The 18,267-nt window shown below is 53.7% G+C and overlaps 1 protein-coding gene and 1 non-coding gene across 2 annotated transcripts in view; both read left to right on the top strand.

The window, feature by feature from the left end:
• LOC144258216 (uncharacterized) overlaps nt 1-18,267 on the top strand; it is a 970,182-nt gene that overhangs the window by 498,629 nt on the left and 453,286 nt on the right. Inside the window, exon 4 of the mRNA XM_077806620.1 lies at nt 10,769-11,559. Coding sequence (XP_077662746.1) covers nt 10,769-11,559 — 791 coding nt within the window. The remainder of the gene's footprint in view (nt 1-10,768; nt 11,560-18,267) is intronic.
• TRNAA-UGC (transfer RNA alanine (anticodon UGC)) lies at nt 444-515 on the top strand. The gene has a single exon. It is a non-coding gene; the product is annotated as a tRNA-Ala (tRNA).

The following is an 18,267-nucleotide window of genomic DNA, read 5'->3' as shown; positions in this document are numbered from 1 at the left end:
GCTGTCAGCCATGGAAACAGTGACCCGAGTGCACTGCAGTGAATGTGCTGGGGAAAGGTGGACTTTACGAGCAGGTGGAAATAGCAGATCCGAGAAAAGCCTGGAGCCCCCCCCACCAGTTCTTCCACCGGGGTGAGGTGTTGAGCGACTCACAGCGCCCCCCAGCGCCGTTACCTTTCAGCAGGGGCTGGCAGCTCCAGCCAGTCAATGCAGGGGAAACGGCCGAGTGTATCTCTGCACCCTGAGTCCAGGGCAGGCCCTCTCTCTCCCCCACATAGAGAAACTGGCCCTGCTGCAAAGTGACCCCTGAGAACCAGCAACCTCCAGGACAGAGGGTTTGGCCCTCAGAGCAGGGAATGTGTCCCCCATGCTGCCGTTAGGCCCCTGGAGGCTCTGGAAACAGGAGGGCTCTGAGCGTAACCCATGCCAAACAGCCCCCGTCTGGGGATGTAGCTCAGTGGTAGAGCACATGCTTTGCATGTATGAGGCCCTGGGTTCGATCCCCAGCATCTCCAAGTCTCTTTTCACCCGGCTGGTTTGCTCAGGCCCAGAGGGGATGTGGCCCAGCAGGAGTTTCAGTCCTGCTCAGTGCGGGGCAGGTGCCCATTGCACGGAAGGTCTGTGGGGGTTTCTGCTCCTAAGTCACTTTTGTACTTTTAAGATTCCCACCCAATGGGCGGCTTGGGACAGTTGCGGATGAGAAGGGGGAATCCTCCAGCCCTGGAGGGAAAGGTCCCGTCTGCCCAGACTGAGGGGCAAGGAGATGGAGGGGCAGTCAGTGCTCAGAGGGGAGAGAGGTCAGTGATATATAATGTCTTCTGCAGTTTCCACGGTATGCATCCGATGAAGTGAGCTGTAGCTCATGAAAGCTCATGCTCAAATAAATTGGTTAGTCTCTAAGGTGCCACAAGTCCTCCTGTTCTTTTTGCGAATACAGACTAACACGGCTGTTACTCTGACACCCACCAGGGGACACTGTCTTTTTGAGGCAGGTGCAGCTGGCTTGGGATGGTGCTGACGATGGATAGAAAACAGGCTGGAGTCAATGACAGATGAGACCACAGAAGGGGAAGGCAAAGGGCAGCTCCACAGAAGGTCCTGGGTGCTCAGATGCTCCAGGTCTAGGCACCCTGGCCTGTCCTAGAGAGAGAAAAGACAAGGAGGGGCCCAGCCCCCCGACAGTCGTCCCATGGACAAGACTCTGGTTGGGAGTGGGGTGAAGGTTCCCGCTGGACAAAGGGGAGCTGAAGTCCCCCAGCGTCCTGGAATTTAAGCAATGCAAGCTTCAGACCCTGCACGGGTGGGGCCTGAGGGGCACCCGCAGAAGGTTGGGCTGGACAGGGGCGGCAGGTTTCTACAATTTTTGGTGGTTTCCAGAATGGGACCAAGTCCTGCCTCCCCGTCCACCTCCCCCCACATCTGCCTAAGGCTCTGGGAGGGAGTTTGGGTATGGGAGGGAGAGGGAAAGGGGTTGGGCTCTGGGAGGGAGTTTGGGTGTGGGCTGCGACTTGCGGCAGGGGGTTGGGGTGCAGGAGGGAATGCAGGGTGCGGGGTCTGGGCTGGGGTAGGGGGTTGGGGTGCAGGAGCAGGTGTGGGGGCAGGCTCTGGGAGGCAGTTTGGGTGCGTGGTGTGGGCTCTGGGCTGGGGCAGGGGGTTAGGGTGTGCGAGGGGGTGCAGGAGCAGGCTCTGGGAGGAAGTTTGGGTGTGGGGTGTGGGCTCTGGGCTGGGGCAGGGGGTTGGGGTGCAGGAGAGGGTGCAGGTTGGGCTCTGGGAGGGAGTTTGGGTGCAGGGGGTGGGCTCTGGGCTGGGGAAGGGGGTTGGGGTGCGAGAGCAGGTGTGGGGGGAGGCCTGTGGGAGGAAGTTTGGGTGCGGGATGTGGGTTGGGGTTGGGGTGCAGGAGGGGGTGCGGGCGCAGGCTCTGGGAGGAAGTTTGGGTGTAGGGTGTGGGCTCTGGGCTGGGGCATGGGGGTAGGGTGCAGGATGGAGTGCAGGGGGTGGACTCTGGGAGGGAGTTTGGGTGCAGGGGGTTGGGGTCTGGGCTGGGGCTTGGGGTACGGGAGAGTGTGAGGGGTGCAGCTCTTCCCTCAGGCATCTCCCAAAAGCGACCCACACCCCCCTCTAGCAGCAGCTCCTAGGTGGGGGGTCTCTGCCCATCGCTGCCCACGGACACCACCCCACCACGCCTTTCTCCCTCCCGCATCCCAAAACAAAGTCTCTGAACGCAATCCTAGAAAAAAGCAGAACCAAAGGAGTCCCTTTCGAGGATTCCCTCTGACACTGACCCCATGTCAGCCACACCCCAGCAGGAGGGACATGGAGTCAGGAACTGGGTTTTCCTCTCTCTCATCCTCGTCTTGTCCACAGGAAAGTGATTCTCCCCACACTGCAGTAATACATCTGTCTGGGCAGATGAGAGAGCTGGAAATCACTTTCAAAACTCTTTTATCCCACGGACCCTGTCAGCCTCTCTATCTCCTTTTCCCTGTGCCCTCTCCATGCCTGTCTGCTAGGAAACTCTCATTCCTGGGTTGTTTGCTCCCCCATGGCTGGATTTGCTCCTGCAAATGGGAGGAGAAATGGGGTGGGGGGCTGTTTGTGTAGAGTCATTTTATAGTCCTTCATTGCCTGCCTGGGATTTCCCCATTGCCTGCCTAGGACCCCCACCTGCCCTCCACCAGGATCTGCCAGCCCATTTGCCTGGTACCCCCTCCTCCTCCCAGCAGGACCCCCTGACGCTTTACAGGAGGACCCCTCACTCTGCGTCAGGGACCGCCCCACCACAGCTCTGTGCACTGGGCATGGCAATGGTCCCAGGAGCCAGCTGGGCAATCCGAGACAGAGCCCCTGGCACAGCACCAGGCAGCGTCTAATCCCCTGCCCCACCTGCCCAAGAGACCCCCACCCCCACTGGTCTGCAGCCAACAGGCCCCCAGCGATACCCACCTCCAAGACCCATAGCCTTTGGGCTGGGCACATCAGAACTACCCCCCGAAACCCCAAACCCTCCACATACCACCAACCTCACTAGGGTCCCCCCTGCCCAGCCACCCAGAGGCCTCCCCCTACCACAATGTCCCTTCAGCTCCCGCTGCAATCTCCCCACACAGACATGCACCCCCCCAGCAACAGTGTTCCCTCACAGTGTCTGAGACAAGTGGACAGAAAGTTATCACCACCCCCTGCTGGCCAGTCACACAGGCAGAGGGAGCCCGGGGGGACGCCTCTTTAACAGGAGAAGGGAAGCCATGAAGGGCCAAAATAAGTAAGACATTTCCATACTCTCTCACTAGCAAATAATGGCCACCGTGGATCCACCCCAGAGTTGGCTACAGCTTTGCACTGCGGGAAGCCCCCCTTCATGGAGACCCTTTGTCATGGGGTTTGGGATATTTCTGCACCACGCTGCACTCAGAGGGACCTCCTCATCCCGTGCCAGCTGGAGAAAAGAAAAGGGTCCAGCCAACTCTCCTGTTACCAACTGGGAACCACCCATCCCCCAAACAGGGGGAGGCCCCTGGCTTTGATGGGTATTGAATATATGGCTAGTCTCTTTTATCAGCAAACATTTTTAACAGAGAGAAAGGAGGGAACAAATGATTCTCAAAGGAGAGGGAAAGATGATCATTGTTGCAGGGGGGTTAATTTCCCAACCAGGATGGAGAAGGACTCAGGGCGACAGGTTCCCCCCAAGGAAGGACAAGTTGCTAGGATTTACAGACATGGGGAACAGCCCCAAACTCGAGAGGATTTTTAATTGACATTTGATAATGACATCCTCAGAGGGAAACCTGAGATTTGAGATCAGTGTTCAGAAATGAAAGAGAAAGGATGGAAATCTGAGGGATTTTGGATCCATTTATGCAAATTATAGAGAGGAAAGTGGAAAATGAGAGGGATTTTATAGCAGTTGTTGATAGGAGGTTGTCACGGAGTCCCTGGGCGATGCTCTGGAACTGCTCCCCATGAAGCCGGGCAGGACTCTGGGGCAGTCGCCTTTCTGGGAGCAGCCTATCTTCAGGACACACAGCTCACCCAGCTTCCACCTTCCTGGGTCTGACCTCGGACCATTCAGCCTCCTCTGCCCCTCCGTGTGCTTCCCACAGCGAGTCCGCTCAGGCAGGGCTCCTGGGGAAGCCAGAGGGTCCTGCCCCCCAACTCCGCAGTCAGACGTGACTCTCAGCCAGCCAGTAAAATAGAAGGTTTATTAGATGACAGGAACATGATCTAAAACAGAGCTTGCAGGTGCAGAGAACAGGACCCCTCAGCTGGGGCCATTTTGGGGGGGGAAAGTGAGCCAGACAGCCACCTCTGCCCTTCACTCCATGTCCCAGCCAGCCCCAAACTGAAACTCCCTCCAGCCCCTCCTCCTTTGGGCTTTGTTCCTTTCCGGAGCCAGGAGGTCACCTGATTCCTTTGTTCTCCAACCCTTTAGCTCTCACCTTGCAGGGGGAGAAGGACCCAGGCCATCAGTGGCCAGGAAACAGGGTGTCGGCCATTCTCTGTGTCCAGACCCCTGCATACTCCTGCCCTCTAGGGCTCTGCAATGATCATACACCCTTATCCCACCCCCTAGATACTTAAGAACTTCATAGGGGAAACTGAGGCACCCCCACACTATTCAGAGGAAACATTAAGAACAGTCCCACTTTGTCACAGAGGTCAAAGCTGAGTGTATTTCCCACCACTATTTGGTCAATGAATAGAGCGGAAATGGGCAACATTGGCAAACGTTTTAGATCCATATTCAGGAATCTGAGGAAAGGTGTCAATCTGAGATTTTCGTCGTAATTTATAATTACAGAGACAGGGAAAGCTCTCAGGTGCATATTCAATTAGAAGTAGACAACAAGAGTAAAAGTGGGGCAAACTTTTTTATGAATCTTTGAGACGTACAGAGAAAACGTGTCACAAACTACGCAACTGAGAACATGGGATAAACGCCAAGACCGGGGGGGATTTTATGTGGCTATTAAAGAACGAACTGGAAAAGGGGGACCGTTTGTGATATAAAATCCAGCCTGTCCAATACATAAACAGAGAGTGATCGTCCCCCCACCCCGCGCCACCCCCGTTCACCTGGGCAGCAGGGAGCCCTCTGAGGGGCTGACTGAAGGGGGCGGGGGGGGGGAGCTGGAGGGCTCCCTGGGGGAGGGGAGGGGGCGGTAGCGGGGGATGGGCAGGTGGGGGTAGGTGGGTGCTGGGGGCAACGGTGCTGCAGTTGGGGGGCAGCAAGTGGGACTCGGAAGCCGGGATCGGGGGCAGCCCCATGGGGGACACGTCCCCTCCCTTCCCCGCCCCGGCAGAGACCCGGCGTCTCCTCCCACCCCCACGCCGGGGCAGCCAGGTTGGGGGATGGCTCCGGGCTCCAACTTCCCACCGACACCGGGACAAATCGCTGCGGATAAAACGGGGGGGGGAGGGAAATCCCCCCCCCAACGGGAGGGGAGTTTCAATGGACATGTGAGGAGGAGGGAGAGACGGGGGGGTGATCAGGGGAGACGAGAGAGCGGATCAATGGGGGGGTGGGGGGGAGTTTACAACCACGTGGGAGCTACCGAGAGGGAAAAGGGGAAAACTGGGGGGCATTTGTGCCCGTGGGGGGGGGAAGGGGATCCAATTAACTCCCCCGCCGCCCCCCACTTCCCCCCCGGGAATTTCCTGGCTGCACAGAGACAGTTCAACCCCCACCCCCCGCAACTCCGGCTTCTCCCCCCAACAACCCCCAAAGGACCGCACCCGCCGGGCCCCAGTCTCTGCCCCCCCCAATCCCAGCCGTGCCGGGGACAGAGAGTCACTTTCCTGCCCCCCCAACAGCGCTCCCCCCCCCGCGGGGTCTCGCACTCACCGGGTCGGGGGCAGGCAGAGCCAGGGGCTGGTCCAAGCTGGGGAAAGCCACCCCCCGGCCAGGCACGGGGGGGTTAATGACGGGCCCCCCCACCACAGACCCCGGAGGGAGCCGCAGCTGCTCCTCCCAGAGACCCGACACGAGGCAGCGCCTGGGGGCGGAGCCTGGAGCAGACCGGGGGCGGGGCATCGTCTGGGGGCGGGGCCTGGAGCAGACCAGGCGCTGCCTCGTGTCGTATCTGCAGGAGGCGCATCTGCGTCTCCCTTCCGTGGTCTGTGCGGGGTGGGGCCCGTCATTAACCCCCCCGTGCCCGGCCGTGGGGGGGGGCTTTGTCCAGCTGGGACCCGCCCCGGTGAGTGGGAGACCCCGGGGGGGAGCGCTCGGCAGGGGGGGGCAGGAAAGTGACTCTCTGCCCCCCACCTGCCCATCCCCCACTGCCGCCCCCTCCCCGCCCCCAGGGAGCCCTCCAGCTCCCGCCCCCGCCCCCTTCAGTCAGCCCCTCAGAGGGCTCGCTGCTGCCCAGGTGAACGGGGGCCGTGGTGGGGGGGACCATCACTTTCTGTTTATGTATTGGACAGGCTGGATTTTATATGACAAATGGTCCCCCTCTTCCAGCTAGTCCTTTAATAGCCACATAAAATCCCCCCCGGTCTTGGCATTTATCCCATGTTCTCAGTTGCGTAGTTTGTGACACGTTTTCTCTGTACGTCTCAAAGATTCATAAAAAATACCCTCAACGTTTGCCCCACTTTTACTCTAGTTGTCTACTTCTAATTGAATATGCCCCTGAGAGCTTTCCCCGTCTCTGTAATTATAAATTACGACGAAAATCTCAGATTTACACCTTTTCTCAGATTCCTGAATATGGATCTAAAACGTTTGCCAACGTTGCCCATTTCCGCTCTATTCATTGACCAAATAGTGGTGGGAAATACACTCAGCTTTTACCTCCTATCAACAACTGCTATAAAATCCCTCTCATTTTCCACTTTCCTCTCTATAATTTGCATAAATGGATCCAAAATCCCTCAGATTTCCACCCTTTCTCTTTCATTTCTGAACACTGATCTCAAATCTCAGGTTTCCCTCTTTCGATGTCATTAACAAATGTCAATTAAAAATCCTCTTGGGTTTGGGGCTGTTCCCCATGTCTGTAAATACCAGCAAGTTGTCCTTCCTTGGGGGGAACCTGTCGCCCTGAGTCCTTCTCCATCCTGGTTGGGAAATTAACCCCCCTGCAACAATGATCATCTTTCCCTCTCCTTTAAGAATCATTTGTTCCCTCCTTTCTCTCTGTTAAAAATGTTTGCTGATAAAAGAGACTAGCCATATATTCAATACCCATCAAAGCCAGGGGCCTCCCCCTGTTTGGGGGATGGGTGGTTCCCAGTTGGTAACAGGAGAGTTGGCTGGACCCTTTTCTTTTCTCCAGCTGGCACGGGATGAGGAGGTCCCTCTGAGTGCAGCGTGGGACCAGAAGTATCCCAAACCCCATGACAAAGGGTCTCCGTGAGGGGGGGCTTCCCGCAGTGCAAAGATGTAGCCAACTCTGGGGTGGATCCATGGTGGCCATTATTTGCTAGTGACAGAGTATGGAAATGTCTTACTTATTTTGGCCCTCCATGGCTTCCCTTCTCCTGTTAAAGAGGCGTCCCCCCGGGCTCCCTCTGCCTGTGTGACTGGCCAGCAGGGGGTGGTGATAACTTTCTGTCCACTTGTCAGACACTCTGAGGGAACACTGTTGCTGGGGGGGCAGGTGTCTGTGTGGGGAGATTGCAGCGGGAGCTGAAGGGACATTGTGGTAGGGGGAGGCCTCTGCGTGGCTGGGCAGGGGGGGCCCTAGTCAGGTTGGTGGGTTCTGGAGGGTTTGGGGTTTCGGGGGGTAGTTCTGATGTGCCCAGCCCTAAGGCTATGGGTCCTGGAGGTGGGTATCGCTGGGGGCCTGTTGGCTGCAGACCAGTGGGGGTGGGGGTCTCTTGGGCAGGTGGGGCAGGGGATTAGACGCTGCCTGGTGCTGTGCCAGGGCCTCTGTCTGGGATTGCCCAGCTGGCTCCTGGGACCATTGCCATGCCCAGTGCACAGCACTGTGGTGGGGCGGTCCCTGGCGCAGAGTGAGGGGTCCTCCTGTAAAGCATCAGGGGGTCCTGCTGGGAGGAGGAGGGGGTCCCAGGCAAATGGGCTGGCAGATCCTGGTGGAAGGCAGGTGGGGGTCCTAGGCAGGCAATGGGGAAATCCCAGGCAGGCAGTGAAGGACTATAAAATTACTCTACATAAAAAGCCCCCCACCCCATTTCTCCTGCCATTTGCAGGAGCAAATCCAGCCATGGGGGAGCAAACAACCCAGGAATGAGAGTTTCCTAGCAGACAGGCATGGAGAGGGCACAGGGAAAAGGAGATAAAGAGATTGACAGGGTCCGTGGGATAAAAGAGTTTTGAAAGAGATTTCCAGCTCTCTCATCTGCCCAGACAGATGTATTACTGCAGTGTGGCGAGAATCACTTTCCTGTGGACAAGACGAGGATGAGAGAGAGGAAAACCCAGTTCCTGACTCCATGTCCCTCCTGCTGGGGTGTGGCTGCCGTGGGGTCAGTGTCAGAGGGAATCCTCGAAAGGGACTCCTTTGGTTCTGCTTTTTTCTAGGATTGCGTTCAGAGACTTTGTTTTGGGATGCGGGAGGGAGAAAGGAGGTTAAAAGTGTGTCTGTGGTCTTAGCCTGGCAGGAGGTGCCAGGTCTCTGCTGTGATCCAGAGATTGAGCATTTTCTCAGCATGGCAGAATCTCAGATCTCACTCTGCAAGGAAAGAGCCTGGGGGAAGCGTGATGTGAAATGAACTAATGCCCGTTCATAAACTTCCACAACAGCCCTTCGTGCCCGGCCAGGTTGCAGAACGACGCTCATGTTTCTTTCCGGTTCATCCCGTCCTCCCATGGGACAAGGGAGTGACATGGCTGCAGAGGAGCCAGCTCAGGTAGGGATTATTGAGGGGGTTCTGATCTGTTCCTGCAGGAGGGAGAGGGACAGCAAATACACCGGAGAGGGGAAGGTTTGCACCGTCTGGTTTGGAGGTTGCAGCGGGGCAGGAAATGCACAGGGTGGAGAAAAGGAGGAGGCTAGGGGGTGGCAGACCTGCCTGGAGTTGTTTAATAAGTGGCCTGGATTCGAGGAAGAGACCCATGAGGTTCGGAGGTGGAAATGCTCCAATCTGGTGAACAGAAAATAACCTACCTAGACGGGGCTTGGAAAAAGGACCAGAGTCGTAGTGCTGGAGCCTGACCCAACTAACCAGCGGGTGCCTTGAAATACGAAGGGGGAAGCCACCAGTCAGGCTTAGGGGAGATTCCCCGGCTTCATATCCAGCTCTCGGAGTGGCTAAGTCATTATGCAAGGTAACCTATTTCCCCTTGTTTTTTCCTGCTCGCCCCACCCCCCCTACATTCTTGTTAAACCCTGGATTCGTGCTTGAAATGGGCCACCTTGATTATCATACACATTGTAAGGAGAGTGATGACTTTAGATAAGCTATTACCAGCAGGAGAGTGGGGTGGGAGGAGGTATTTTTTTCTTGATTTGTGTGTATAGAAAAAGATCTTCTCAACTTTCCACAGTTTGCATCCGATGAAGTGAGCTGCAGCTCACGAAAGCTTATGCTCAAATAAATTGGATAGTCTCTAAGGTGCCACAAATCCTCCTTTTCTTTTCACAAGGAGGAGGGTGTTGGGCTTCCGGAAAACACTGGCCCTGGTTGTAACATTATATCCGATAGTCTCAAGATCTAGGCCTGTGTTGATCAGATCTGCCACTCTGCCTTCACGGAGTTCACTCTGCTGGTTGGTTCTACCCCTTCCCCCATTCTGTGTCTGCCTTGTCTATTTAGATTGAAACTTCTTCAGGACACGGGCCATCAACGCTTCTCGGTTTGTACTGTGTCTAGCAAAATGAGGACCCACTGTTAGTTGGCCCTTAGGCACTAAGGTAATGAATATGATTGATAATTATCATCTCCTGGCACTTTGAGCCAAGGAAGCCGGCCTTGGGACGTTACTACTTCAAAGTGAGCTGGGCTTAAAAGCATGGAATATTCTTTGTGACAAGTATCCCACAAATTCCACTGACCTCCCTTGTTTTCTTTGCCTTGAGCAGGGTTTCCAGTTTCCAGAACTGATGTGATCTCGCAGCTGGAACGAGGGGAGGAGTCGTGCGTCCCAGACCTTCATGGCTCTAAGAAAAAAGTACTCCCGAGAGCTGCCTTCATAGGTGAGGCATTGGTTAAACCAACCCCAAAACTGTCGGTGAATACAGGAAACATTTGGGATGCCCTACAAAGACCTTGTGAGCTCTCCAAGTTCAGGATTGTTCCCTGCAGATGTGGAATCATTAGGCAGAGGTCACTCATGGCTTCCCACCTATCCTGACTGACAACTGGCAGCAGGTCCCTCCCCAATCTCGCTGTCCCCTGAGATTTCTTCTGAGATACGGACCCAGAACTGATCCCTTCGTTTCTCTCCTCTGGGGAAGGTTGAAGGGAAAATCAGCTCCCTGATAGGTTTGATCTGTCCTGTACACATTTTGGTTCCTTCATCCCTTTTCCATTCTTCTCTCTGAGATTTCCTTTCTCTCTGGCGCAGGCAGAGACTTACGTCTGGATTCTCTCGGTCTCCTCTCAGGTGTTGGGATGGTGAGTGAAAACGAGGAGGAACCCCAGGAGGAAGAGGCTGAGCGAGTAGAAGCCCATGGGATGTTGTCAGGAAGGTCCAAAGGGAATGATTCTGGGAGCTGTGCACGCCCAGAAGAAACAAAAGCCTGTGAGAGTCAGCAGAGGCCAGAGGAAAACTTCGGTAGTCAGTCAGACCTTATTACACGTGAGAGAATGAACTTGGAAGGAACATGCTACACATGCCTCGAGTGTGGGAAAAGCTTCAAAGGGAGCTCGGACCTTCTCACACATCAGAGAATCCACACGGGTGAGAAACCTTACCCATGCTGTGTGTGTGGGAAATGCTTCAAGCAGAGCTCACACCTTATTACACATCGGAAAATCCACACGGGTGAGAAACCTTATGGCTGCCCTGAGTGTGGGAAACACTTCAAGCAGAGCTCAACCCTTATTACACATCGGAAAATCCACACAGGTGAGAAGCCTTATGGATGCTCTGAGTGTGGGAAGCACTTCATTGACAGTTCATCCCTCCTCTCACATCAGCGAATCCACACAGGGGAGAGGCCCTACACATGCTCTCAGTGTGGGAAAAGCTTCAATCGGAGCTCAAACCTGATCACACATCAGCGAATCCACACGGGAGACGCACCCTACACATGCTCTGAGTGTGGGGAATGCTTCCGTTATAGCTCAGCCCTTACCACACATCAGAGAACGCACACAGGAGAGACCCCCTACACGTGCTCTGAGTGCGGGAAAAGCTTTAATCGGAGCTCTGTACTGACCACACATAGAAGAATCCACACAGGTGAGAAGCCTTATGGATGCTCTGAGTGTGGGAAACGCTTCAATCGGAGCTCATACTTTATCGTACATCAGCGAATCCATACAGGTGAGAAACCTTATGGATGCCCTGAGTGTGGGAAACACTTCAATCAAAGCTCAGCCCTTATCACACATCAGCGAATCCACACAGGGGAGAGGCCCTACATGTGCTCTGAGTGTGGGAAACGCTTCATACGGAGCTCAACCCTTATTAGACATCAGAAAATCCACATGGGAGTGATCTGTAACAAATGCCTTGACTAGGGCTGGCCAAAGGTATTTTTTTCTTTTAAATCACATTTGCTAATTCCCACTTAGTGATCTGTGCCCCATCTTCACCGTGGTTACTCAGCTCCCCCAGATGAGTTGCCTGCTCCTGCCTTTTGCAGCTCACCCTTCTTTGGGGTCAGTCCTGTGATGTTTTCTATCAACTCCTTTCCTTTTGGGTCAAAGGAGCGTGTGTCCCTCCAGCCAGGAATGTTCATCAGCTCCAGGTGGGGGAGAGAGGTTTGTTCCCAACAAGCTACACTGAGGCAAAAACTACCCGTGCCTTACATCCACTAGGACTGTACATGGCGTTGGCTGCTCAAGTGAGTGATCTTGGTGTTAAAAGACAATTACAGTTGTCGTGCAGATGCAGCCGAGGTGCAGTGGTGGGCATTAGCTTTCCCCTTGACCTGACCTAAACTCCATCACATGTCCTAGTCTAAACAAAGCCTGAGCATCACAGTTATACTGTTCCCCCATTTAAAAACAATTGTTAGTCATCAAGTTCCCCCACCAGGATCATATTGTTTCATTCCCAGTTGTCACAGTTCATCAGAGTGCTGTTGCTTCAGGTTTTCCTGAAGGCAGATATTTTTACGGCCGTTTTCCTCCCTTAAAATATATAGAAGTATAACAAAGAGCAGGAATAGGGAAGGGATAGGGAAAAATGTCTTTTCCCCTCTGTAACAACAGAAGAACATAGGGTAAATAAGAGGAAAGCAGCTTTCTGCGGTGTAACTCCTGAGGTGTGCACGCAGATTTCGTGATGCATGATAGAAAGGGGCCATGACAGGGACACACTGCCGTGCGGGGTCAAAGTGAAGGAGCTGTGACACGCCTACCACAAGGTGCAGGAGGCAAACTGCTGCTCCATATTGGGGGCTAACTAACCCCAGCATCACGGCAAGAATCGACCTAGCAGCTGGAGAAAAAATATGTATGAGAGTCAAATACACCCCCACGTGGCCTGTCTCTTCCCCAATCTCAACACCTGGAAGATTGTCTGGAAGACTCAGAATTTGAACTGCAGAGATTGGTCCCAGGCTGAGAGGGAATTCAGTCTGTGTATTAAGAACTCAACATTGCCTGGAGCAAGCAGTGATGAGAAAAGCTGTTTGATCCAATTCTTGCTCAGTATATTCAAATTAGAGTTTAGACTGGGAGTCTATTTTCATTTGTTTTGTGACCACTTTTGACCTCTGTGACGAACACTTATACTCAGTTAAAATCTAACTTTCTGTAGTTAATAAACTTATTTTACTATTTTATACTTACTCCTGAGTTTGTCCAAAGTGCTTGGGAAAGTTGCTCACATGACAAAGGCTGGTGCATATCCCCTTTATTTTTGATGAAGTGGCGAACTAATTAATGAGCTTACACTTTTCAAGAGAAGGCCGTGAGCCGTGTAAGATGGTACATTTCTGAGGTGCAAGGCTGAGAGCTGGGGAGATATGCTGGTGTCTCTGTATAATTGAGGAGTGGTTTAAAGAGCATTCATGCAACTTAGTTGGGTGCTTTGCTGCATGTTGTTGGCCAAATGATCATAGAATCCTAGGATATTGGGGTTGGAAGGGTCCTCAGGAGGTATCTAGTCCAATCCCATGCCCAGAGGAGGACCAATCCCCAACTAAATCATCCCAGCCAGGGCTTTGTCAAGCCTGATCTTAAAAACTTCTCAGGAAGGAGATTCCACCACCTCCCGAGGAAACCCATTCCAGTGTTTCACCACCCTCCTAGTGAAAAAGTTTTTTCTAATATCCAACCTAAATCTCCCCCACTGCAAAATGACCATTACTCCTTGTCCTGTCATCTGCTGTCACTGAGAATAGTCTAGATCCGTCCTCTTTGGATCCACCTTCATTTAGTTCAAAGCAGCTATGACATCCCCCCTCATTCATCTCTTCTGTAGAGTAAACAATCCCAGTTCCCTCAGCCTCTCCTCATAAGGCATGTGTTCCAGACCCCGAATCATTTTTGTTGCCTTTCGCTGGACTCTCTCCAATTTCTCCACATCCTTCTTGTAGTGTGGGGCCCAAAACTGGACACAGTACTCCAGATGAGGCCTCACCAGTGTCGAATTGAGGGGAAGGATCACATCCCTCGATCTGCTGGCAATGCCCCTACTTATACACCCCAAAATGGGACTGATACACCCCAGTCGTCTGGGACTTCCCCCGATCACCATGAGTTTTCAAAGATATTGGCCCACGGCTCTGCAATCACATCCGCCACTACTTTAGCCCTCTCGGGTGCAACGCATCCGGCCCCATGGACTTGTGCTCGTCCAGCTTTTCTAAATAGTCCCGAACCACTTCTTTCTCCACAGAGGGCTGGTCATCTCCTCCCCATGCTGTGCTGCCCAGGGCAGCAGTCTGGGAGCTGAGCTTGTTTGTGAAGACAGGCAAAAAAAGCATTGAGTACATTAGCTTTTTTCACATCCTCTGTCACTAGGTTGCCTCCCTCATTCAGTAAGGGGCCCACACTTTCCTTGGCTTTCTCCTTGTTGCCAACATACCTGAAGAAACCCTTCTTGTTACTCTTAACATCTCTTGCTAGCTACAACTCCAGGTGTGATTTGGCCTTCCTGATTTCACTCCTGCATGCCCAAGCAATATTTTTATACTCATCCCTGGTCATTTGTCCAATCTTCCACTTCTTGTAACCTTCTTTTTTGTATTTGAGATCAGCAAGGATTTCCCTGTTAAGCCACAGTAATGTCCCGAGCTCCCCAAGTCCCATTGACAGCTGAGCTCTTTCTGCCCATTGAGCCCAGCAGAGACAGTGGGTGGGGGGGTGAGTTTGTACCCAAATAACTGACAGAGCCAAGCAAAGAGCAAAGAAATGTTTCCTTCAGTCACTAGGTCTCTGTTTCTGTGGCTCACGCTCTCTCCCCTTCTCTGATAACGAGCAACGCTAAGAGAGGAAGAGGTTCAAACATGTGCTAGGTGGTGGCTAGGGTGGGATGACAAATTGAAAACCATCACAGAGCCCTCTACTGTGACACTGAGACGATCCCATTCTGACCTTTTACTGACACTTCTTTAATAACTAAAAAAAAAGAACAGGAGGACTTGTGGCACCTTAGAGGCTAACCGATTTATTTGAGCATAAGCTTTCGTGAGCTACAGAATGCATCCGATGAAGTGAGCTGTAGCTCACGAAAGCTTATGCTCAAAGAAATTGGTTAGTCTCTAAGGTGCCACAAGTCCTCCTTTCCTTTTTGCAGATACAGACTAACACGGCTGCTACTCTGAAACCTGTCGTCATTAATAACGGTTCCCCTGACGTACGTTGCTAAGATTATTTCAATAGCTCCTACACCGATACCTCCTGCCCCTTCTGGCTGGTTCATTGCGCTGTTTGGAACCTGCACCTAAAATTACACCCTCCCTGGGAGCAAGTTTCAAAACTGCCCAAGGAAACCCCATTGGGTTTCAAGTGCCGCCCAAGCAGGGAGGCAAAGGGACAGTACAGGGTCGCAGAGCTTCTCCTTTGTCCCAGGGAGAAGGATCTAGTGGGCTAGATTAGGGGGGCTAATAGTCATGACTCCTGGGTTCTATTCCTGGCTGTGGGAGGAAAGGGGTGTCGAGTGGATTAGAGTGTGTGGGGGGGGGGCTAGGAGTCAAAGAAAAAACACCTCCCTTGCGTTCAGCTTCAATGCACATTGAACAAGAACATGGCTTCTCATGTCTTAGGTTCTGATGCCATCGTGTGGCCGTTTCATTTCACTTCTTCTTGTGAAAAGGTTTGGGTGCCGTGCACAGACATGTTATTTCCTGGGGAGAGACGGAGAAGTGGAAGCTGCATGGATTTCATCCTCCGAAAAATAGATTAAAATAATCCCCAGACAGCTCAGGCCCACCCGTCCCCCATCGCTGCTGCCAGTGAAGCTCAGTTCTGGGCCTGGTGTGCAGTAAATGTGGGGGAGACGCTGCCTGCCTGGACTTTTCGGGAGAAAAAGTCAGACACGACGCCATGCCTGGTGCAGGAGATGCAGATGTGTTGCTTGATTGTTTTTCTCATTTTAAATGTACTTGATCATTTCGATGGCAAAAAATCTTTGAAAAAGACCATGAAACAAAGAAGAAACCATGAAAATACTCAAGGGAGAGAGGGGGTTTCTGAGAGCCGGGGTAGAGATGGAGATGTTCATGAAACGGGGACAGACCAAAGCAGGGAGCAAAGGGGAAGGTTTTTTGTGCAGTTCCATTTTAACCAGCCTCACATCCTGGAGTCCCTAATGTCCCAGCTTACCTGCAACGTGTGACCTCGAGACTCCTCCCTACTGCAAAAACTGCAGATCCCCCAGCACTCCTTAACCTAGATGGATCCTCTGGCAACCAGATGTCTCTGCAGAACCGCCGTGGTTACTCTCCTGAGTGTCTGTTCAAGGATAGCTACTGACTTCTCCTGAGAATGCAGTTGAGTAATGGCTCTCCCATCTCTAGATGCTTTCCTGTGGGCTCTGAGAAGCAGGATGGGGCGTGTATGATAAAGTCCACGCAACATTCCCCTTTCATCCCAGCCCTGGGACGTCACCAGTTGCCACCTATCCCCTGGCAGCAGTGAGGGATGTTTCCCACTGTCCAGGAGACACCAGCCTTGGACCAAAGGCAGCTTGAGGCTTCTCCTCTCTCCCTTCTTGAATCAAGTTCATGTTTTTTCCAAGAGTTAAAGCAGCCCAAACCCCCAGGGTCTGGATTAATGTCACAAGTTTGCTATCTCTCCCTGGAAGACAACTTCTTAATGAGAGGAGTTAAATGAGATGAGTGGAGTTAAATCAGTTCTCAGCCTGAGTCCTTTGCTCTTAATCCTGAGGATATTGTCCCAGCGTGGGGCCATTTCCTGCCTCTCTTTCACACAGAAGGACAATTTTCTTTGTGCAGACGCAGGAACATCAAGATCTTTCTCTGTCCCTTGTGCAAAGCAGAGTGTCAAATTCCAAGGAACCTTCCTCTTCTGCGATGGAAACAATGGAGAAGCAGGGGGCCCTGGGCACCTCCAGCCCTGGCTGGGAGATGTTCCCTCCCTGCTTTCTTTACGCTGCTTGTTGTTATTTCATGGAGTGTCTGGGATGGGGGAAAAGCTGAGTTCACTCCAGGTGGAGGGAAAAAAGGACCCTGAGAATCTCAGGGCCTCAGGGAAAACCCAACCCCTGCTACCGGGATCACGGAGGTGCTGGGGATTTGAGCAGGAAAGGGACTGTGTGAATTGTCCAGGTGGGGAATGAATAACCATCGACAACTAGATCCACCTCATTAACCACGGACACAGGCTAATCGTGCTGCAGATAGAAGGGAAACTGGGAGCAATTCTTTGCTGTCAGCCATGGAAACAGTGACCCGAGTGCACTGCAGTAAATGTGCTGGGGAAAGCTGGACTTTACAGGCAGGTGGAAAGAGCAGATCCCTGCAGGAGTTTCAGTCCTGCTCAGTGCGGGGCAGGTGCCCATTGCACGGAAGGTCTGTGGGGGTTTCTGCTCCTAAGTCACCTTGGTACTTTTAAGATTCCCACCCAAGGGGCGGCTTGGGACAGTAGCGGATGAGAAGGGGGAATCCTCCAGCCCTGGAGGGAAAGGTCCCGTCTGCCCAGACTGAGGGGCAAGGAGACAGAGGGGCAGTCAGTGCTCAGAGAGGAGAGAGCTCAGTGATTTACACCCACCAGGGGACACTGTCTTTTTGAGGCGGGTGCAGCTGGCTTGGGATGGTGCTGACGATGGATAGAAAACAGGCTGGAGTCAAAGACAGATCAGACCACAGAAGGGGAAGGGCATCTCCATAGAAGGTCCTGGGTGCTCAGATACCCCAGTTCTAGGTACCCTGGCCTGTCCCAGAGAGAAAAGACAAAGAGGGGCCCAGCCCCCCGACAGTCATCCCATGGAGAAGAATCTGGTTGGGAGTGGGGTGAAGGTTCCCGCTGGACAAAGGGGAGCTGAAGTCCCCCAGCGTCCTGGAATTTAAGCAATGCAAGCTTCAAACCCTGCACGGGTGCGGCCTGAGGGGCACCCGCAGAAGGTTGGGCTGGACAGGGGCGGCAGGTTTCTACAATTTTTGGTGGTTTCCAGAATGGGACCAAGTCCTGCCTCCCCATCCACCTCCCCCCACATCTGCCTAAGGCTCTGGGAGGGAGTTTGGGTATGGGAGGGAGAGGGAAAGGGGTTGGGCTCTGGGAGGGAGTTTGGGTGTGGGCTGTGGGTTGCGGCAGGGGGTTGGGGTGCAGGAGGGAATGCAGGGTGCGGGGTCTGGGCTGGGGTAGGGGGTTGGGGTGCAGGAGCAGGTGTGGGGGCAGGCTCTGGGAAGGAATTGCGTGTGTGGTGTGGGCTCTGGGCTGGGGCAGGGGGTTAGGGTGTGGGAGGGGGTGCGGGGTACAGGCGCTGGGATGCAGTTTGGGTGCATGTGTGGGGTCTTGGCTGGGGTATGGCGTTGGGTGCAGGAATGGGTGGGGAGGCCAGGTTCTGGGAGGGAGTTCAGGTGTGGGCTCTGGGCTGGGGTTGGGGGTTGGGGTGCAGGAGAGGGTACAGGTCAGGCTCTGGGAGGGAGTTTGGGTGTGGGGTGTGGGGTGTGGGCTCTGGGCTGGGGGAGGGGGTTGGGGTGCAGGAGAGGGTGCAGGTCAGGCTCTGGGAGGGAGTTTGAGTGCAGGGGGTGGGCTCCGGGCTGGGGAAGAGGGTTGGGG

Source organism: Eretmochelys imbricata, chromosome 28 (genome assembly GCF_965152235.1).
Source record: "Eretmochelys imbricata isolate rEreImb1 chromosome 28, rEreImb1.hap1, whole genome shotgun sequence".
In the NCBI taxonomy this organism is placed as follows: domain Eukaryota; kingdom Metazoa; phylum Chordata; order Testudines; family Cheloniidae; genus Eretmochelys; species Eretmochelys imbricata.
The sequence above is the reverse complement of the archived record's forward strand: the minus strand, read 5'-3'. Positions and strand labels throughout refer to the sequence as shown.